General features: G+C 39.8%; 7 protein-coding genes across 10 annotated transcripts; 4 read left to right on the forward strand and 3 right to left on the reverse strand.

Moving 5' to 3' along the window:
• Nucleotides 1–1,654: 1,654 nt before the first annotated feature.
• LOC117571214 (uncharacterized) lies at nucleotides 1,655–5,682 on the reverse strand. 2 transcript variants are annotated; one of them, XM_052004875.1, is made up of 7 exons: nucleotides 5,429–5,682; nucleotides 3,476–3,595; nucleotides 3,296–3,381; nucleotides 3,067–3,225; nucleotides 2,931–3,014; nucleotides 1,941–2,178; nucleotides 1,655–1,885 (listed from the first exon to the last, which is right to left on the reverse strand). In XM_052004875.1, exons 1-7 carry the CDS (start codon nucleotides 5,445–5,447, stop codon nucleotides 1,761–1,763), a joined length of 831 nt encoding a protein of 276 aa, XP_051860835.1. In that variant the 5' UTR covers nucleotides 5,448–5,682; the 3' UTR covers nucleotides 1,655–1,760. The 2 variants fall into 2 exon arrangements, with proteins under 2 accessions (XP_051860835.1, XP_034109152.1); XM_034253261.2 differs by having other exon boundaries at nucleotides 3,472–3,595.
• Nucleotides 5,683–6,363: 681 nt separating this feature from the next.
• Nucleotides 6,364–8,973, forward strand: LOC117571213 (organic cation transporter protein-like). Of its 2 annotated transcripts, XM_034253260.2 has the most exons (3): nucleotides 6,364–6,483; nucleotides 6,544–7,274; nucleotides 7,739–8,973. In XM_034253260.2, the coding sequence occupies exons 1-3, from the start codon at nucleotides 6,443–6,445 to the stop codon at nucleotides 8,941–8,943; spliced, it is 1,977 nt and encodes a 658-aa protein (XP_034109151.1). In that variant the 5' UTR covers nucleotides 6,364–6,442; the 3' UTR covers nucleotides 8,944–8,973. The 2 variants fall into 2 exon arrangements, with proteins under 2 accessions (XP_034109151.1, XP_051860834.1); XM_052004874.1 differs by lacking the exon at nucleotides 6,364–6,483 and having other exon boundaries at nucleotides 7,077–7,186.
• A 625-nt stretch (nucleotides 8,974–9,598) lies between these two features.
• Nucleotides 9,599–10,833, forward strand: LOC117569876 (glutaminyl-peptide cyclotransferase). Its single transcript, XM_034251214.2, has 4 exons — nucleotides 9,599–10,068; nucleotides 10,139–10,249; nucleotides 10,322–10,532; nucleotides 10,596–10,833. Exons 1-4 carry the CDS (start codon nucleotides 9,697–9,699, stop codon nucleotides 10,769–10,771), a joined length of 870 nt encoding a protein of 289 aa, XP_034107105.2. The 5' UTR covers nucleotides 9,599–9,696; the 3' UTR covers nucleotides 10,772–10,833.
• A 456-nt stretch (nucleotides 10,834–11,289) lies between these two features.
• Nucleotides 11,290–13,127, forward strand: LOC117569875 (glutaminyl-peptide cyclotransferase). The gene is made up of 4 exons (XM_034251213.2): nucleotides 11,290–11,460; nucleotides 11,554–11,958; nucleotides 12,454–12,588; nucleotides 12,645–13,127. The coding sequence occupies exons 1-4, from the start codon at nucleotides 11,356–11,358 to the stop codon at nucleotides 13,032–13,034; spliced, it is 1,035 nt and encodes a 344-aa protein (XP_034107104.1). The 5' UTR covers nucleotides 11,290–11,355; the 3' UTR covers nucleotides 13,035–13,127.
• Nucleotides 13,049–14,445, reverse strand: LOC117569874 (ribosome biogenesis regulatory protein homolog). Its single transcript, XM_034251212.2, has 4 exons — nucleotides 14,220–14,445; nucleotides 13,909–14,161; nucleotides 13,359–13,852; nucleotides 13,049–13,291 (listed from the first exon to the last, which is right to left on the reverse strand). Exons 1-4 carry the CDS (start codon nucleotides 14,366–14,368, stop codon nucleotides 13,144–13,146), a joined length of 1,044 nt encoding a protein of 347 aa, XP_034107103.1. The 5' UTR covers nucleotides 14,369–14,445; the 3' UTR covers nucleotides 13,049–13,143.
• Nucleotides 14,446–14,809: 364 nt separating this feature from the next.
• Nucleotides 14,810–16,569, reverse strand: LOC117570097 (carcinine transporter). 2 transcript variants are annotated; one of them, XM_034251548.2, is made up of 3 exons: nucleotides 15,836–16,569; nucleotides 15,577–15,769; nucleotides 14,810–15,521 (listed from the first exon to the last, which is right to left on the reverse strand). In XM_034251548.2, exons 1-2 carry the CDS (start codon nucleotides 16,495–16,497, stop codon nucleotides 15,658–15,660), a joined length of 774 nt encoding a protein of 257 aa, XP_034107439.1. In that variant the 5' UTR covers nucleotides 16,498–16,569; the 3' UTR covers nucleotides 14,810–15,521; nucleotides 15,577–15,657. The 2 variants fall into 2 exon arrangements, with proteins under 2 accessions (XP_034107439.1, XP_034107440.1); XM_034251549.2 differs by having other exon boundaries at nucleotides 15,577–15,746; nucleotides 15,825–16,569.
• Nucleotides 16,570–16,670: 101 nt separating this feature from the next.
• Nucleotides 16,671–18,492, forward strand: LOC117570094 (DNA polymerase epsilon subunit 2). Its single transcript, XM_034251546.2, is given in 3 exon segments — nucleotides 16,671–17,451; nucleotides 17,508–18,232; nucleotides 18,234–18,492. Coding segments are annotated over 3 exon segments (1,581 nt in total). The 5' UTR covers nucleotides 16,671–16,748; the 3' UTR covers nucleotides 18,387–18,492.
• The last annotated feature ends 1,526 nt before the right edge of the window (nucleotides 18,493–20,018 follow it).

Genomic DNA, 20,018 nt, shown 5'->3' on the forward strand with positions numbered 1-20,018 from the left:
TTGTAATTAAACGAGAGAGTCAAGGGGATACACAATCCGAAAAGTGTGATTAAGTGGCATTAAATGACTCTAATTTTCGACTGGATAATCAACAGTCGCTGCAGGCAGGTAAATAGCATTTTACACAGCGCACAAGGACTCGTTGTGTTCTCCTCTCTCTCGCTCTACGAGTTTGTTTGGCTTCCTTTCCATTTGAACAGCAGCTTTCGGGCTTCGTTTGGTTTGCAAACAAGCCAAGTTCAACTTTAATTGCTGTTGATTTCCGAACCTCTCAGTTGAACCTGACTTGGCATTTGAGCAATTTATTGTGAATTGTCTTCTATAAAAATATTTTCTTAGAATTTTATGTTCCTCACTATTTGCAGTTATGTTTTTGCACAAGGACAATCATCCATGACATTGTGTCCATGGCAATTGGAAATTACATAAAAAATACAATAAATTGCGGACGTTTTTTTACCCTTGCAGCTGGTCATCATACTCGTTTATACTTGGTACTTATGCTATGTATGTTATTCAAACTTGCCTCTTAGTTGCAAAGCTATGTTAATGATGCTTGGTCGAGGATTGGAAATAAATAGAGTCATGCATAACAGCCAATTTAAAATAAATCAGACATAACGAATTTATTTTTGCATTCCCAAATTTCAAGTACCGTTTTTTTCTCATGTTTCAGTCTAGCGTATTTTTATATATAAATAAACAAAAGGAATTTATTTTAAATTCATGGAAAAAGGTAGCGGAATTCTAGTCAGATATTTGGAATAGTTTGGTGATGGAATGGAATTGATTTTCAACTCGTTAACTAAGCGCGAATACTATTTTCGTTATTATTCTATTTTAATTACTCCTTTAATTAACAACTATTTAATTGCCAAAAGAATGCTTGATTAAATGCATAATTTTTATTTATAGAATATAGAATACTCTTTTTTTAATTAAATTAGTATAGCGCAAAGTCAAAAGAATAACAATGTAAAATGAATATTTCAGTATGGCTTCTATGATACTCGGACTTTTTTTTAAATTTCTTTAACTATTTTCTGAATGTAATGTAATCTTGTATCTCACAACTGTCTTTTGAATGTATGGGAAATTTAATCTTACATTCTTAGCACTTCGTGCCTTATGCATAATCAAGTTATTTTCGAATTCATCGAATTCCTTTATGACATAAACACACAACTGTCGGATTGATGACTGTGAATAACTTACCTATGTGTTATTTTGATGAATGTGATTCGATGTGAAGGTTGCTTATTTAAAGGCGAAACCATATTCGATTAGAGAATAAATTGTACACTCACTTAATTAATATAGCACTCGATAATTATTTAACAGCAGTGCAGAGTAAATCAATAGTTTCACTTGAAAACTGTCAAGAGAAATGTGAGCTGCAATGAAAGGGGCATTTGTGGTTGTTGCTATACGAGTACTCACTGTCAAATACACTAAACTGACACCGAAGGACCGAACATCAAGTCTGTTGTCTGTGTCTGCTGTCAGTGTCTCTGTCTCCGTGTCTCCGTCTTGTGACAGGAAATGAAGGCGACACCAGGCGGAAGCTGCAAATGAAATTTTGAGCGGTGCCCTTTGTTCCCCTCAAGGAGAGCAAATAAATACACAGACTGTGCGAGTGCTTAGTAAATGTTCTTTGAATTTTACTCAATCATTTTTTCATTCGATTTTCATGTAAAAATAGTTTGTCAACTTTGGGAACAGCCAAGAGAGTAACTGCATCATCATCATCATCATCATGATCATTGCAGCGAATTGGGATCTAATGTAATAATTGGTATATTGGCATGCAATTGGATATCCGATTCAATGGAATTGCTGGTTGGTTGCTCCGAGATGTGTCCACAATCGCCATTGCCATTGGCAGCTAAAAACGAATTGGATTATGCACTTTGCCTTGTCCTTTAGCTAATGCTGATTACCTGCTGTTTCTTTGCCATTCAACTGTTGCTGCAGCTGCTGTTGATGTTGCTGTTGTTGTTGGTGTTGCTCCTCCTCCTCGGTGATGGTGGAAAAGTTGGTGGGACGCTGGGAGGTGATCAAAGGACTTGCAGCGAGCAGTCGATGCGAATGCCGCTTACTGTTGCCAGCCTTGGTGGCGGCAAGTTGCTGACGCTTCGATTTGCTCAGCTTCTCGGGTGCTGTAAAAATAACTGTGGGCTAGACACACAAAACAAATAAGTGAGAAAGCTTTTCGACTATGAGATACCCGCTAAGAAGTGTGGTATTATTTTTTAAACAGACCAAAACAATATACCGAAAATTTATTGAAATATACTGAATGCATACCAACGACAAAGATCGGTATATATACCGCAAATATACTATAAAATACTGAAGGCATACCAAATATAGCATTCGGTATAATCTACTGTAAGATACCATCTACCCATATTCTATAAAAGCTGAATTATTCTTAAAATATATCAAAATATTATACCAAAAATATACTGAAGAAATACCAAATTCGGCATATATACAAAAATATACTATAATATATCGAAGGTGTGCCAAATGTAGCATTCGGTATATTTTAGTTATTTCAAAAATAATACAGCATTGTGTTGGTGTTATGAATTACATTCAAATACTTTATCAAGTAAAAAAAAACCAGATTCTCAATCAAAGTAGCAGAGTAGCGGAGCCGGAAGTGGGCGTGGCAAAAATATATAATCAAAAACGATAAAAATGATACCTCTATATCTCATAGTTTCTGAGAACTGGGTGCTTATACGGACAGACGAACAGACAGACTTTATAGAGAGACGCCTCTTTCTGTCCGTTGCATACATTTACTGAAGGCACAAAGCTAAAATACCCTTCTACTCTATGGATAGCGGGTATAGAAAGATGACAGTTGAGATTAGTTTTTTTGCATTAGGATTCAAGGATTCAAAGATAAGAGCACTTACCGACATCGCTGGATGTTCTTGCTGCTCGGCGGCAGCGCGTCGATAAGCCTGATACTGTGAGATGACACAGAGCAGACAGTAGAGCTGTAAATGGCGACAATGAAATGCAATTTGAGTAAATTAAAGCAACACTCACATTCAGGCAGAGTATGAAAAAGTCTATGGTGAATATAAAGCCAACAATTGGGTCAAAATTGACGCGACGCGACAGCGTCAGGTGGACAAGATGGGCGCACTCGATGAGCAAATCGCAGAGCATTAAACCAATCCAGGGCAGCAGCAATTGTCGTTTGTTCTGCGCAAGTAAAGATATACATACATTTTGGACATGTCAATTTAAGCTACTGGGACTTAAGAAGACTTACATGCCGCAGACCCACAATCAACAAGATGGAGGACAACACCATCAGCACCGAGCAAAACAAAAACAAAACGTTGAATATCACAGTTACTGCAAAGAGAAAGTGGACCGTCAATCACGAGGCACTTGAAGTATTTTACTTGTTTTTCTTTTCTTGTTTGTCTCTTTGTCTCTCCTCACCTACAGTTACATCGCCTCTCTCGAGAATGCTTTCGCCCACAGGCTGTGTCCTTTTGCCGAGCAGAAATTCCTGCTCCTCGCGCACATAAAACGTAAACATGAGCGTCGACAATCCAAAGTAGATCTGCAAGAAAAAGGTTAAGCGGAAATTAAGACATTATTTATTGCACGACCTTTCTTCGGTCGTCCAATGACTTTAAGCACTTCCTTAATAGTTTAATACGCTTAATGTTAAATTGCATTTATGAAAATCATTGCTGTACAATTTGCCTTTATTTATTTTTCCCTAAGCTCCGATTATGTCCCTAATGCCACAAAATATTTTCACTCATCCAAGTTCTTTTTGTAATTCATAAAGCACTTGTTTTCCCATGGCTTCTTTAGGCTTAAATTAAGTGATGCAAACAGTGAGCAAGTCTTTGCTGGTTTTCCGCAATTTTCTTTTCATTTTCTGTTTATTTGTTCTTCCAATTTTCCTGTTGTAATTATGATAATGAGCGTATTTCCGCGGTAATCCATATTTACTACAAACAACCACAACGAAACAGCAGATTTGGACTTTAACTTCGCAACTACTGTGGAAACTTTAATCAGATTTTCCTCTTGATTTTTGTACTTGTATTTTCCATTCCATTTTTATCCTGCCTCTCACTTCGTTTTGCTTTAAACTTGACGCCTCTGTTTGATGTTTTCGTGTCTAATTATATCCACTTCAACTTTTCTCGTCTTATCGCTTTCTTTGTCTATTTGTTTTTTCGCCTGCCTCTTGTTTCCAGTTTCACTTTCCATTTCTCTTCACTTCACTTTTTGTTTCCTTTGCTTCATCTTATGTACTCTCTCAAGATTAGCATTTTGCTTCATAATTGGCATTAACAGTTGCCTTTCGCTTTTTTTTATTATTTGCACAATCGCTGGATAAAGTTCATTTAACTAATCCATTGATTATATTCACAAACTCGAGTAATTGTTCATTGCTTTTCCTTGCTTTTCATATTTTATTAGCAATTGCATTTTATACTCCTTTCAGTTGCTCTTGTGTGCTTTTAAGTAATCTTCATAGAATTTATGACTTCCATAGGCTTTTACACTCTTTAATATATACATTACTCTTTTTTATTTTAAAGATTTGTAACAGGTTTCAGGAACATATTAATCATAATAAGTATCTACTCAGTTATTTAAGAAATATATAAGAGCACTAACTAAATCTACTAAACAATTGAAGCTTCAACTAATATAATCCATTAAAATTAACGATCTTAATACCTTCGTGTTTATTTTTAATTTGGCAAATTGTTTATACATTTCAAGTAACACACATGTTATTATTATGTTATTGAATATAAAAGATAAAGATTTTGATAATTATTTTTAAGATTTTGGATTATTTATTCATAAAATTATTATTATTTCATAAAATCTTCAATTTTTCTCTCATTTCATATTAGCTTAATATTTCGTATATTTCTTTACACATGATGTTTTATATTACATACTTTGGCCATATTTCTGCTCATGTTCTTACTACCTAAGAAATTGTTAAATTTTTACTTTACTTTACTTTATTTCTTTCAAGTTATTTGATGACGTTGCCTTTTATATTTCTAATGTGTGTGTGTCTCCTATTCATCTGTAAGAAACCATCTGTAACTACATAAAGCATGATCACCTAAATCTCCGACACTATAAAAACAACTTCTTGCTTGAAAGGTAGCTTCTCATTCCATCTCCTGATGATTTGCTCAACTCAACTTGTCACATTAAATCTTGCTTAGAAATGTCACTCACACCACGCACTCGCTGCTTGGATTAACTTCAATTTAAGATGATAAGCTTCAGTTGTGTTTTTTTATAGTCCGATGGCAAATTAAGGAGGCCACAAATCAAGCGTCTTTTAATTGATTGCCCCTGTCCACACACAACCAAAATGCTATACATAATATATTGTAGTACATACCAAAGTATAAAGGCCGCATGCAAAGCTGCCCTTTCGCACATTCTTCCAGAAGCAGCAGGACTCGAGTATTGCCATTTTGTGGGCCTATTACTTATTCAACTGCTTATGCATTAACATTCTACATTAAGGAACCGACAAGTTCGTGACTGAGAGGAGGGGATTGCGGCGGGGGGAACGGCAGCCGCCACTTTCACATTACTTTTTGACACTTGCTCGGGGGCTGTTTGTCTTAGAGTGCCGCCAGTTTGTTTATTGGCCCGGCTCGATGTTGTTTTTCTTCGAGTTTTCTGCCGAGTCGAGGATTCTGTAAGCTAAACCGAAAACTTTGCTTATCTCGAGGCACTGACACTTAATTTCATACACAACGCACGCAGATTTATGACACTGATTTATTTGACACAGTTGCGAATTTATTGAAAAACTAATCCGCTCTTTTTCCCATTGAACTGTTGCCAACAAAAGACGCGCCACAACTGATTCGATGGCTGCTTCGCTTGTTGCCAAAATGTCCTCTGAACAGTTCGAAAATCAAGCGGCGTTTTAATGAATGAATTTCGAACTTAGCGTAAGAAACTGTTTTAGAGACATGCGCAGTGTTCGCATCAGCCTGTTGCTGCTGTTGGCATTGACAGTGAAGCAGCATTTGCATGGCGAAAAGGAAACTGCGGGTGCTCGCAGTCCATGCGGCGTATACGCAATGATAAGAATAATACGTATACACTTTGCAAAAGCATTTCATTTAATTATTTGTGCAACCTCAGCTGTATTTCCCAACGGGTGGGCGAGGAGTTAAGACACAATTAAAGCCGGACACGCTGATGACTCGACACGTTGGCTAATGCAACAACAACAACAACAACATTATCATTGGCGTCGATAAGCCGCAGTCAGTGGACTGGAAAAACTGTTGAATCACACAAACTACTATACATATGTAAGATATATATAAAACCCTCCCACAGCAGGCTGCGAAGTAATTGCTTTGTCAGTTCTGACGAATTCCCTTTCGGGGCAATGGACACCGAGAGAAGCGATGACGACTCCGAGCTGCCATCGTAAGTAGTATGGAACATATTTGTCAGCATGTGTTTATATCAAAATACTTAAATACTTAGTGGCAAGCCACAGCGGGTGGACAGGGGACAACAGACAGGGGATTTATCTATTGAGACAAATATTACTCGTTGGTCGGAGGTGCCGCTGTTCTTTGACTTTGACGATCTGCTGCCGGAGATTGGAGAATTCGGGCTGTATCAGAAAATCCTGTTTGTACTTATGATACCCTTCTGCTTCATTGCCTCTTTTGTATATCTCAGCCAGATCTTTATGACACTCCCACCCGAGAATTACTATTGCTTTGTGCATGAATTGACGCTCATTGAGAGCGAGGAGGAGCGCAAAATGCTCTCGATACCCAAGGAAGCGGATGGCAGCTACAGTCACTGTCGCATGTATGATCTCAACTACTCCGCAGTGTATCTCGCCAAGAATCGCAGCGAGTACATAAACGATTCTCTAGCCCAGTTGCCGTGTCGCCAAGGTTATGTCTACGATGATCCTTTTAACTTTCGAACGGCTTCAATGGAATTCAATTGGGTTTGCGACAAAGATGCCTATAGCACTTATGCTCAAATGATTTTCTTTTTTGGCTCTGTGGTTGGCTGCTTAGGCTATGGACATTTGGCGGATCGTGTTGGCCGTGTTTCGGCCTTGGTCAGCAGCTGTGGCTTGGCTTTGTTTGGCAGCATCTTCAGCTCGGTATGCGACAATTTTGCGGGATTTGTCATCACACGGTTTGTGGTGGGCGCCTCCTTTGACACCTGCTTCACCATGATCTATATACTGGGTAGGATTAAATACTGTGGAGTGTGCTTGTTACATCTGCTATCCAAAAATTTTGAAAGAAAATAAGAAAAGAAAGCAGCTCCGCGATGAAATATTAATATTCTGGTTAGGTCATAGAATCTGTCTATATGCTTCTCCGTCCGTCTGTCCATTTGTTTTCGCACCTGGATCTAAGGGGTTTTTAAACGTTAGGCTTAAAACATTGGGTGATAAAACTTCTAAAATTTGTTGACTTAAGTCTTACCTATGAATGTATGTCTCCTACTAATATTTAACATAACATATTTCATAATAATGAATTGCTAATCCAATGTAAATTATTTTAAAGACTAAAGAGTATCTACTGTATTATAGAGAAAAATATCTTAATTCAAGACATTGATTTCTTTCTCTTCTTTTAAGAAGCTAGTTTCATTCTAGCTTTATCTCCTTTTATACTTATACTCACATCAATCTCCTCCTCAGTGCTCGAGTATGTGGGTCCTCGGTATCGCACTTTTGTGGCCAACATGTCGCTGGCCATGTTCTATTCCCCCTTTACCGTGCTTATGCCATGGCTGGCTTTCTACTCTGGCGATTGGCGCAAATTCTCTGGCTTGTATGGTCTGGCCGTTGGCTTTGGACTGATTGGCTTCTGTGTACTGCCCGAGTCTGCACGTTGGCTCGTCTCTGTGGGCAAAATCGATAATGCCATTGAAATACTACAGCGTGTGGCACGTCGTAATCGTCGCCAAGTGTCCAGACTCAAGTGGCAAACGTTTCGCGAGAGTTGTGAACAGTTTTACAGGGAGGAGATCGAAGGACGTCACTTTACCATTGCATCGATCTTCAAGCGATCACGACTGGCGCGTTATATGGTGCTGATGATCATCATTTGGATGACCATTTCTCTGGTCTACGATGGACATGTGCGTGCAGCTAGCGTGTTGGATCGAGAGAATATATTTGCGGTATTTAGCATCGCGTGTGCAACCGAGATTCCCGGTGATCTGATTGTCACCATCACCTTGGATCGCTTTGGACGTCGTTGGTGCGCTTGTATTTCGACCGCTTTGAGTGGCGGTTTTAGTCTTTTGGCTGCCAACATTGATAATCCCATTTGGGTGCTGGCTGCTGCTTTGGCTGGACGCTTCTTTGCCAACATTTCGTATAACATTGGACTGCAATGGGCAGCGGAGGTGTTGCCAACTGTGGTGCGTGCTCAAGGTGTTTCCTTCATACACACTTTGGGATTTGTGGCCATGTTGCTTTCTCCTCCGATTATCTACATGTCTCACTTGTCCATTGCCTTGATGTTAAATACGCTGGGCGTGTTGGGCATCTTGGGTGGCTTGTTGGCTTTGTTTCTGCCTGAGACTTTGCATCAGGATCTGCCGCAAACGCTTAGTGATGGCAATCAATTTGGCAAGGATCAACGCATCTGGCATTTTCCTTGTTGTGGAGCCGGCTCCCGTCCTTCACATCTAAACAAACACGACTGGCATCAGGGCTCCAGCTTGAGGACTCTCTCGAAGGATGAATATCGTTCCAGGAAACTGCATCGCGTTGCAGTTGTGAAAACCCGACGTCGAACTACTCCCATTGTGCTGCCTTCTATGGTTAGTGATGATTCGACAATTATGGAAAAATTGCAGAAATCATATAGATTTCTGCCTCCATATGCAAAGTGATTCAAATATAAAATAGATCGATTTTTTATTTGATTTGTAATTGCGAATAAGTCACAAACTTTGCCACCAAGTTTGTTATTTTTCCTTACCTAAATAATAAAGTTTGTTGTAAAAAAATATACTATTCTCTTTACTCTGTCGAAACTAGAACAAATTTATCCGTTATGGATTGATCTGATTAGAATCATTTCTAAAAAGTAAAATATGATTTCTAAAATACACTGATACTATTATTCAATGTAATATTTTTTTTAAGAAAAATTCATATCAAGTTATTTTAATTACAGATTTTATTAACATTAAATAATTATAACATAATAAATTAATTGTATAGTCAAATTTATTTCCAGTTCTAAGCATCAATTTCTAATATATTATTATTTATTTATTTTTCATTTTTAGTTATTTTTATGTATTAATTAATAAATAATGTAGGCATTTAAGTAATTACTTCAATGCGACATTAAATTATAAAAATAATTTCTATATTCAAGAATTTATTTTTTTCGCGTTCTTAACTTTGAAATTTTTTCTCTGTAAGCTCTCCACATCGAACCCATTCGATTTGCCAATTTAAGACAATATACTTGTATGTGTAACCATTTTTATAAAATTCAATACTACTTAAATATTTAAATTAGTTTTTACTTTGCCATGTCGGAACAAGTTCGCCTGTTGTTGATATTACTTACATTCGGTGTAATTTGCCAGTATTATTTAATACTTTGGATTAAAAATGTACCTCCGCCGAATATGGTCAGCAATGAGACATATTTTAATGCCACGCTTGAAAAACTATTAAGACAACGTTTTCCTGGAAGTATTGGACATTCTAGAGTAAGTAACTTCCTTACCGATACTCTGAAAGAATTGGGTTTCACCACGATACATGATGAGCATTTGGATGGGATGAAGTTTATCAATATGTTGGGCATCATGAATACGCAGGCAACAAATTATTTAATGCTCTGTTGTCACTACGACTCGAAATACATAGCAGATCACGAAATTTATGTAGGTGCCACAGATGGCGCCGTTTCTTGTGCAATGCTTCTAACTGTGATTAAAAATTTAAATTCTTACCTATTGGGAGAATTCAAAAAGCGAACGGATATTGGTTTGTTGGTAAGAAACTATTATTATCACTATCTATAAACACATACATAGTATTTATCTATATTAATTTGATTTATAGCTGGTATTGTTTGATGGTCATGAGTCCTTTGAGGAAGTAATCGACGATTTTAATTCACTAAATGGATCACGACATTTTGCAGAAACGGAGTTAATTCCTTTGCAGAGCATTGTGAGTTTCTTACAGTTTAAATCCATAGATATCATACAGAAGATAAGATATTTAACAAAAGATAATTCGTAGGAACTTGTCATTGCTTTTAATTTGATTGGCGCACCTAATCAAATCTACATGAGTCATTATGAGAACACCTTTGAGTTGCACAGTCGTCTGGCAGATATTGAGCAACATCTAAGGGAAGCTGGTAGATTGAGCAACTCTCATCAGTTATTCCATAAGCTGAAGGATCATGACAGCGACATTGAAGATGATCACTATCCATTTCTCATGGAGGGTGCGTATGATCCATTGTTGTTAAATATTTTTAGTTGATCTTAAATATTGACAACCTTTTTAGGCGTGCCTGTAATGCATATTGTGCCTCACACTTTTCCAGAAGTCTGGCACACCGACTCTGATAACCTTAGAAATCTTCACTTTCCAACGATACGTAATATGAATCTAATAATTACGCATTTTGTTTATGAATATTTGCACAACCATTCAGATGAAATAAGTAGGTTACCCGTTTAAATAGAGATCATGAACAATTATATTGTTATTTGTTCAACAGTAAATATTTCGATTTGCCCTAATTATATTTTGGTTTCATTTCATATTATATGGCTAGTGGTCTTTATTGAAAGTTCTACTTAGGCACTTCGCACTACATGCAACCACGAGCTACGTGCAGTTTAAAACTTTTAAGCTTAGCGCTTAACATACATTTGAAAATATGCCAAGGCAAAGCTTTTTGTAAGCTGCTCATGTAAATGAGCTGAACAGAGCAGTGAAACTTTTAAGTATTTGTTATGGAGGCGCGCACTCAAAGCTTTACTCAAACTGTATGCGGATGTGAAGGCCGAAAGCTTTCGCTGCGCGCATACATATATTGTATGCATGTACATTTGTATGTAGGTGTGTGGGTGAGAGTTAGTTTGCGCGCCATGAGGAACCGCAAAACAAAACAACAACTGCAGACAACAACAGCTGTCTGTACAGATCGTTAACAACACAACAACACGGCGCACTTTGCACGAACAGAGAGCGCGATTCAATACAAAACGTCAATTCAGTTCGCCGTCACACATCGCTGTGTTGAGATCAAGATTGGGAACATGTCGCTGTTAGTGTCGCGCCTTTTATTGCTTACAGTTACGATCTGTGCGCTTGCAACTGATTATACGCAGGCCCAACAACAGCAGCAGCAGCAGCAAGCCAGCGTAAGACGTTAAAAGTAACAACATGGAAATGTTGTATGCTGAGTCACGAGCCAAATGTGTAACACCCTTCGATCTCTTTGTTTTTATCAACAGTTTGATACAACGCACTGGGATGACGATGAGACGCATTTCAATAGCAGTCTGTCTGCGATCTTGGTGCCACGCGTCGTCGGCAGTCGTGGACATGAGCAGGTTCGCAATTATCTGGTCAACTCTCTCAATGGCCTTGGCTTTCAAACGGAAGTCGATGAGTTCAAGCAGCGTGTCCCAGTGTTGGGCGAGCTCACGTTCGCCAATGTGATTGGCTACATAAATCCGCAGGCGGAGAACTTTTTGGCCCTTGCCTGCCACTACGACAGCAAGTACTTTCCAAATGATCCGGGTTTCGTCGGTGCCACCGACTCAGCTGTTCCCTGTGCCATTCTCTTGAATACCGCGAAGACGCTCAACACTTATCTGCTGCAGCAATTCCGCAATCGTCGTGATCTTGGACTTATGGTGAGTCAGATGAGGGGGAAACCCAACACATACTAATTTATTCAATGGTGATAGGGAAAAAGAACCTTGAGTATATAGTCGAGTATATTATAGAGTATATCATCATCATCATCATGGTCTGTTTAAAGAATATTCCATTCAAAAAAACACTTAAAAAATGTATCATTCATATCAATATTACCAATAAACTGATCGTGATAATTTGACTCATAATTGTAAAACCGATCATGAAAATTTAGTAATTTTAAAATTCAATTTGTAATATAGCCTAATCATTTTTAAATACCTAAAGAAATCAGAAACATGTCGAAAATGTATTTTCATATAACCGACATAGAAACATCGCAAACTGATCATGCAATTTAATTGAAGCAATAAAATCGCTAACAATTTTTGAAAGTCGTGCGTTGCAATTTAATTTGCGCTTGCATAAAATTGTTCAAAGAAATGACGATCTTCACTAAACTTCAAATGATTCGAAAAATTCTCTTTCAGCTGATCTTCTTTGACGGTGAGGAGGCTTTTAAGGACTGGACAAATAGCGACTCAGTTTATGGTTCCAGACACTTAGCTAAGAAACTGGCGCGCAGTGGACAAGCTAATCTGGGTCAACGTTACATTGATCGGATTGTAAGTTTCTTAAAAAAAGAACGTTACAATTTACTAAAAATTCTTTCTACTTTTAGGAAGTGCTTGTGTTGCTTGATTTGATTGGAGCCCGTAATCCGAAATTTTCTAGTTTTTATGAGAACACACATGGTCTACACTCCAGTTTAGTGCAGATTGAACAATCACTGCGTTCTGCTGGTCATCTGAAGGGCAATAATCGTATGTTTTTGAATCGGCCAGCTGGCGGTTTAGTCGACGACGATCATCGTCCATTCCTGGAGGAGAATGTGCCCATTTTGCATTTGATTGCTACGCCTTTCCCAGACGTTTGGCACACACCCAGAGATAATGCTGCAAATCTGCATTATCCTTCGATACGTTACTTTAATCGCGTTTTTCGCAGCTTCGTCTACGAGTATCTGAAGCGTCATACGGCTCCAGTGGATTTGCGTTTCCATCGTGGATAGATTTAACAAATGTGTTTTGTGAAAGTTGCTTAAATATTATCATTTGTATTTATCGTGTAAATTGTTGGTTATTAAAAAATCTACTAGTTACAACGTGGAAGTGGTTTACTCAACGACGTTTGCGGCCAGCTTGTCCCTTTTTGCCAGGCGCACGCTGTCCCTGATGACCTTTGGGCTTCTTGCCCACCGCCTTGCGGCTGCCTTTGCCGCCGCCCTTCTTGCCCTTCTTAGCAGGTTTATTGCCTTCTGCTTCACGTCTGCAAAAGCAAATTAATCAAATTAAAACATACATCTATGATATACTCGACTGTCTGCTGCACTTACTCCAATCGCTCGTCCTGCTTTTGCAGCTGTATCGCCTTCTCTACATCCAGTTTGGGCTTCTTGTTCAGCACACTCTTGATGAGGTCCAAATTAGCCTCGCGCTCCGGCTGTGCTGAGATATGCGATGCCTTGCGTTTGCCACCCGGTATCAGCTCCTTAACGCCCAGACCACGCGCCTCCTTCTCCTTGGGCAGCTTACTCTGGAATTTGCCCACCGATGCTGTTGAGGATTTCGCCACCGTCACCGCGGTTAGCAGTTGATTCGATGATGCAGCCTCAGGACCTAGGTAACCACTGCGTGGCACATCCATTTTCTTCGCGCGCACAATGTTCTTCATGCGCTGAATCTCGTTTTTGGCCACCTTTTCGTTGCGCAAGTCGATCTTCTTTTGGAACATGTCTGTATTGGGATCGGCATTTTGTGGCACCTCCAACACCCATTCCTTATCTTTCTCAGCCTCGGCACGTTTGAAGCCATACGTGGGTACCCATTTCTATGTGAAAGAAGAAAAATTAGCTCAAGAATTGAAGTACTTTCTATTGTACTTACGTCTAACACATCATCATAAGTCTTCTTGTCCTTCTTCTTCTTTGTGATTCCCTTCTCCTTGGCGAACTGCTCCCATTTGGTCAATGGACGCGGGCCTGGAGGTTTACGTAGACGCGGCAGAACTGTTGTTGGCTCCGGCAACTTAGCCACGATGCTCTCGTCCACACGCTCTGTAGGGAGCTCCCAGATGGCATTTACCAGCAGTTGTGTATTGTCGCGGGTTAAAGCAGCCAAATACTCTTCTTTGTCGTTGCTAAAAAGAGTTTTTATTTCATTTCGATGTCTATTGAAGCCTCATGTTTGCTACTTACGCCAGCTGCCGGTCCTCCAAATCATTGGGGTCTGTGATGAGTAGTGTGCCAACATCTAAACGGCATTCCAGGTGCTTTTCGACTGTGATTGGTTTATATTTATCCAATTCATTTTGATGTTTCTCTAAAACCGCTTTAACTACATCCATTTTGTGGGAAATAAACAGCAATTCAACTCCTTTTGATATTTATACACGTGCTGTACATGCGTGACCGCTAGTAGAATTTTGAAAAATATTTCACTCGGAAAAATATACTAAAATATACCAGCATGCATGGCCACACTCTTTAAGTGATGCGATAATGTGTACAAAAGCCGTAATTTTAAAAATTCATTAAATTTATATTTTAAATTGATTAAATTAATAAATATGCACAATAATGTGCTTCAGAGTTTATATATTGTTTCAAATTCGAAATGGTCACACTCGATAAATAATTGCGTTATCGGTTGCTAACAGTGTTGTACAATGGAATAAAATTTCACCGTAATCAAATTTGAATTCAAATTAATGGGTATTTTATTTTTTTTTTAATACATATATATTTTGATTCTTTGAAAGTGCTTCTGTATCCTCAGGTATCTGTGGCAAAACACTCCTTGTAGTGTCTGGTAAAAATAAAACAAACACTGCAGCGCAAATAGAGAGCGCTGCAATGATTGCCATTGGAGCCGAAGGTGAATAAATCTTGGTGTACACAACAAATGGAGACAGTAGTGATGAAACAAATCCCATAATTTGTATGAATGCAATGCCCTGTCCACGCACCACAGTAGGAAGTATTTCGGCAGCCCACTGAACTCCAATATTAAATGTGATTGTTGCACAAAATCTACCAAAAATGGCAGTCACTGCTATTTGCCATTTAATCCGAAGTAATGCAGCAATTAAGCTACCGACTGCGCATCCAATAAATGCGAATAAGCACATGCATTTGCGTCCTACAAAATCTAGAAAAAAGAATGGAACTAGGCAGGCAGGCAATTCCATTGCACTGGCCACTGAAAAGGTAATAAATATATCCGGTCCAATCTCAATAATAGCTCTAACATGTGCATCGTAAACCAATGCAGTGATCATCCAAATAATAACTAAATCCAATGTTATAAAACACATTCGATAACTTCTGAACAAGTCTAGTAGAGTGTATTGTTTCCCTTGTTTTTCTTCATTGTAAGCTAATATGCAGCATTTTTCGAATGTAGTTATTAGTTCCTTTGAAATTTCTTTGCCGTTTACCTTAGCAATATATTCTATAATTTTCATAGCTTTAGCCATTTTACCAATGCTTATTAACCATCTAAAAAGAGACTTTATAATGAGTAGACATTAATTTTCAAAGTTAGTATTCTTACCTGGGGGATTCTTGTAAGCAAAAGTACATTAACAGACAAATGACAAGGGGAGCTGAAGTCACAATAGCTAATAAACGCCAGTTATTGCACCATAATGCAATCCAAGGCAGCAAACAAGCAGCAGGCAGAAAGCAGATAGTCAATGAGAAATTTGTTACTGCGGGTCGATACTTTGAAGGCAGGCATTCCATCACTGTACTCATATTAGAAACAAATAAAATAAATATAGTACGCAACTTTAAACTCACTTAGAACATACACGGGAATACAACAGTTATTGAGTGCCAGACCCACAACAAATCTAGTGATGGAAAACCAAAGGAAACTGTTACAAAAGGCGCTCAGAAGACCTCCAATGAGAGCACAAAGATTGCTCAACATGACAGCTGGCAAACGTCCCCAATGATCTGCAGCATAACCGAAGATAAGGCCGCCTACAATAGAACCCAGAAAGTAAATGGTAACCGAATAAGGACCGAGATGATCATTTTGGCACACCCAGTTGTACTGTGTGGCAATGGACTCGTAAGGCACTTGCTCCTTGTCGTAAATCCAAACCTTGCATGGTTTCTGTGGCCAATTTTCATCTGCTGTGGTTAAGTTTCTGTCTAATGCTTCCGTGTAGTTTGTATCGTACATAAAACATTTATTGTATTCGTCTTTTACTTTGGGTATGCCTAGCTTCAGTTGCTCTTCTTTTGATAGATCTTGCAGTTCGGCAATGCGACACCAATGATCATTTGGCACAACGATTAAAAAGATTTGCGTAAAGTAGATAAAAGCCCAAAGGAAGAAGAATGGTATCAAATAGACTACTAGGCGTTTTTGATACAAGCCAAACTCTCCCATATAGGGTAGGAATTCATCAAAGCTTAAGCAGTTTTCTTTATCTTTACTTGCTGGCGCTCGATTTCCTTCCATTTAAAAAATTCTATTTGGCGCCTACTTAAAGTATTAGAAAAACGATAAATTTAAAAACGATAAATAATGTAACGAACTAATTTATCGACTAGCCACCCCAACGGATATTATATGCTGCTCCAAAACTATCGATACATCGTTGGTTCATGGTTCGGTTCACTCACTCACAAGTTCATTTGGCGCCAAAGTAACAAATATTTATTAAGAGCAACAAGTTGTGCGGTTTATATTATTATTGCAAATTAAAAGCCATGGATGAATTGGCGCAGTTGCGCAAACGCATTACAACTTCATTTAAGTTGTGCGGTTTTCTTATACGTTCCGAGAACAGCAACTTTCTCGCGGAGCAGCTGATACCCTTTGAGCCCGCCGAGCGCGAAAAATGGATGACGGTCATTACAGAGAATCTACAGGGACAAAAACTATCAACCCCCCACGTCGAACGGGAATCACTAGAAAAAGCCATTAACGAGTTAAATCGCGTTGGCCTGGACGAAGGTGAAACCGTATTTTCGGTCATCGATGCCTTCACTGTGCCTCGCTATCGCTACAATACGCGAATCAAGAAATTTGAGCGGGATACGCAACCAAGACGCCTCCTCACCCAACCTCGCATGAAATCGGATTATCTGCAGCAGCGCTATGCCATGTTGTTGCAGAAAACCCTGCGACACGATCTCTTCGCACCCGCTGTCATACAAGATGGAGTTGCAGCTGAAGCACAGACGAAGAAATTCAAATTGCAGTATGCTGAGAATTTGTTGGCCACCTCGAATATGAAGGAAGCTGTGGTGCTGGGCTTGCTTACCCAGCTTAAGGAGGGTAAATTCTATGTGGAAGATCCAACGGGCAGCGTGCAACTCGATCTGAGTGGCGCTCGCTTTCATGCTGGCTTCTTTTGCGAGGGTTGCTTTGTGCTCGCCGAGGGCAGCTATGCGAATGGTGTGCTCAAGGGTTAGTATGAGATCGACGGCATATTCCGCTAAATAATCCAATTGTGTGCTTTACAGTTGATGGTCTGGGCTTTCCACCCGCTGAGGTGGCGAGCAGCAGTCGTGCCTTCTTTGGAACTGGAAACACTTGGGGCGGCGAGTCCGCCAAGCTGCTAAAATATTCACCGCGTCTGCAGGAATTGGAGCGAACAAATACAGAGACTACACTCGTATTTCTCTCCGATGTGCGTCTTGATTTACCTGTAGTGATGGAGAAACTACGTCAACTCTTTGTGGGCTATGATTCGTGTCCACCTCAGGCTATTGTGCTCATGGGTCCGTTTACCGCGAGCACACGCAATCATCACGAGCTGCGTCATCACTTGGATGCGCTGGGTGCTTTGGCCGCTGGTTGTGAGCAGTTGAAAAAGCAAACGGATATCATACTGGTGCCTTCGACCGAGGATCCCACTGCACCCAACATATTTCCACGTGCTCCACTACCAGAATGCTTGGCCGCTGGTCTGCTCAAGGCCTGGCCACGCACCCAATTGGCCACGAATCCTTGCCGGCTGCAGTATTGCACCCAACAGATTGTGGTGTGTCGTCTGGATTTGATGGCCAAGTTTTGCCGGAACACGTTGCATTTCCCGCCAGACACCGAGCACATTGAACAGCATTTTGCACGCACGCTTGTCTGTCAGAATCATCTGGTGCCCATACATCCCATTGCGATGCCCGTGCACTGGGATTACGATCCCGCACTGTGGCTTTACCCCTTGCCCGATCTCATTGTCATGGCGCGATTCGTGTCAGAGTTTTGTTAGTACTCAACATGGCTGCACGGTGTTGAACACCGGCTCCTTTGTCAAGTCGAAGTTTGCGTTCAAGGTTTATATACCGGCGACACGCAGCATCGAGGACTCGGAAATACCCGGCGACATGGAGTTGGCCTAGAGAACGCTTCGTGTTGCCATCTAAAATAATATTAAGTTGTACTCTACTCTACCCTATTTTGTGCTCGTTGGTAAGTTGAATATACTTTGTATACTTCTTGTATCTATTTAAGTTGCGAGAGAGTTTCACATGTTGCGTGTTGCCCACCCAAGCAACTCCCAGGCGTGTTTGCCAGTTGATAAGCGACATCCACATCGTCGTCGTCATATGCGGCACAGCATGTGTTCCACAATCGGTTATTTTTTTCTTTATTTCTTGGCTGCTGACGCGCCTCGCAATCTGCTTTTTACTACGCTCGTCTCGTCTCTCGACGTTTGAGACCGTGTTTGGGGGTTGTCTATTATTTTTCATGACTTAAAGCCGATTTGCAAAAGAAGAATATTGTTGCCAGCAGCAGTCGACACTTAGCGTGCCGGTGGAAATTCAATTTCCCAGCTACACACACACACACACACTTTCACACACTCAGTGATATAAAGAGCTGGCAGCTGAATCGGCAATTTTGTTAATGCGTTTGACCTGAGGACATCAATTGCCCTCGTTTTGTGACATTGCTCGAACGGAAAAATCGTTTTTTAAGACATCATTAGCTGCTGCTTGGCCAGCAAGAAGGACACTAGGGATGTCCTGGCTACTATTGATTTATGATTTATTTATACTATGATAGTGTCCACATAGTACATAACACATATATATTTCTCTCCTTCTCTTTGTGTATCAATTTCCAAATTCGATTGCCAGGGCGTTGCAGCTGAGTGGGCGTGTCCACTCCCCAAAAATACTCTACTCTAGTTTGTGCTGTCGTTTGTTTTTCATTCTCTTTTCCGTTCGCCCTTTGGGGCAAGTGAGATGGGGGCAAGGGATGTGGCGACAATCTTGCTTCTGCTTCATTTAACTGGTACACTTGGAACTTTTGAAAAATTTAAATATTGTTTGTGGCTGCTGCCACTGAAATTGGCGAAGTGGAGCAATAACATAAAATATATTTTTATCTCTGCTGGTCATTATTTTTTATGCTCACCCGCAGTTGACACCCATTATATAGTTGCGCACAGCATTCCCCCCTTTTTTTTGTATTCCCCTCTCGGACAGAAGTCGATTAATGCAATCGCTGATGCGGAATATACAAAGCTGTTTATGGGCATTCATGGCCCCATTGGCTCATCATCAATCAGTGTCACAGCTGCGCCTCGAGTGGCCCATGTCCAACTCCAATCAACGATCAAAGCTGAAACTGAATGGGTTACTTATGTACATTCATCATCCACCTTGACAACTCTTTCGTACACACATCCTGTTCCAATCACACACACAAGATGCGTTCAAGTGCATGTCCTGTGGTTATTTCGCAATTGTCTTGTTGTTAGCATATCCTTCACTGATTTACCAATGCGGCCAAGTGGCCATATGTCTGTTGTCCCTTCTCATCAGCTACAAACAGGGCAGCTTTTGTGGTGTCACTTTTCATTTTCGCATACCCTGCAGTTGTTGCAAATAAAAGGGGTAGATTAATTGTGGTTGTTCAACATATCATAGATAAAGCACAACTACGGACTACTAACTACTAACTTTTCAAGCTCGAAAATTAATTCTATAGAATAATGTCTAAGCGAGGGATAAAATATATAAAAA

This window comes from Drosophila albomicans, chromosome 3, assembly GCF_009650485.2.
Source record: "Drosophila albomicans strain 15112-1751.03 chromosome 3, ASM965048v2, whole genome shotgun sequence".
In the NCBI taxonomy this organism is placed as follows: Eukaryota; Metazoa; Arthropoda; class Insecta; order Diptera; family Drosophilidae; genus Drosophila; species Drosophila albomicans.

Excerpts from the sequence above, each read along its gene's own strand:
- LOC117571214 (XM_034253261.2), bottom strand. The coding sequence starts at position 5,503 with ATGGCAATACTCGAGTCCTGCTGCTTCTGGAAGAATGTGCGAAAGGGC. Across the intron at positions 2,179-2,930 it reads AAGAACATCCAGCGATGTCG|CCCACAGTTATTTTTACAGC; the intron begins GTAAGTGCTCTT and ends TTGTGTGTCTAG. Across the intron at positions 1,886-1,940 it reads GAATGGCAAAGAAACAGCAG|CTGCCAATGGCAATGGCGAT; the intron begins GTAATCAGCATT and ends ATTCGTTTTTAG.
- LOC117571213 (XM_034253260.2), top strand. The coding sequence starts at position 6,443 with ATGGACACCGAGAGAAGCGATGACGACTCCGAGCTGCCATC. Across the intron at positions 6,484-6,543 it reads GACGACTCCGAGCTGCCATC|TGGCAAGCCACAGCGGGTGG; the intron begins GTAAGTAGTATG and ends TTAAATACTTAG. Across the intron at positions 7,275-7,738 it reads CACCATGATCTATATACTGG|TGCTCGAGTATGTGGGTCCT; the intron begins GTAGGATTAAAT and ends TCTCCTCCTCAG.
- LOC117569876 (XM_034251214.2), top strand. The coding sequence starts at position 9,697 with ATGGTCAGCAATGAGACATATTTTAATGCCACGCTTGAAAAACTATTA. Across the intron at positions 10,069-10,138 it reads GAACGGATATTGGTTTGTTG|CTGGTATTGTTTGATGGTCA; the intron begins GTAAGAAACTAT and ends TTTGATTTATAG. Across the intron at positions 10,250-10,321 it reads TAATTCCTTTGCAGAGCATT|GAACTTGTCATTGCTTTTAA; the intron begins GTGAGTTTCTTA and ends GATAATTCGTAG.
- LOC117569875 (XM_034251213.2), top strand. The coding sequence starts at position 11,356 with ATGTCGCTGTTAGTGTCGCGCCTTTTATTGCTTACAGTTACGATCTGT. Across the intron at positions 11,959-12,453 it reads GTCGTGATCTTGGACTTATG|CTGATCTTCTTTGACGGTGA; the intron begins GTGAGTCAGATG and ends ATTCTCTTTCAG. Across the intron at positions 12,589-12,644 it reads AACGTTACATTGATCGGATT|GAAGTGCTTGTGTTGCTTGA; the intron begins GTAAGTTTCTTA and ends TTCTACTTTTAG.
- LOC117569874 (XM_034251212.2), bottom strand. The coding sequence starts at position 14,368 with ATGGATGTAGTTAAAGCGGTTTTAGAGAAACATCAAAATGAATTGGAT. Across the intron at positions 14,162-14,219 it reads TTGGAGGACCGGCAGCTGGC|CAACGACAAAGAAGAGTATT; the intron begins GTAAGTAGCAAA and ends AACTCTTTTTAG. Across the intron at positions 13,292-13,358 it reads AAGCAGGACGAGCGATTGGA|ACGTGAAGCAGAAGGCAATA; the intron begins GTAAGTGCAGCA and ends TTGCTTTTGCAG.
- LOC117570097 (XM_034251548.2), bottom strand. The coding sequence starts at position 16,497 with ATGGAAGGAAATCGAGCGCCAGCAAGTAAAGATAAAGAAAACTGCTTA. Across the intron at positions 15,770-15,835 it reads AATAACTGTTGTATTCCCGT|TGATGGAATGCCTGCCTTCA; the intron begins GTATGTTCTAAG and ends ATATGAGTACAG.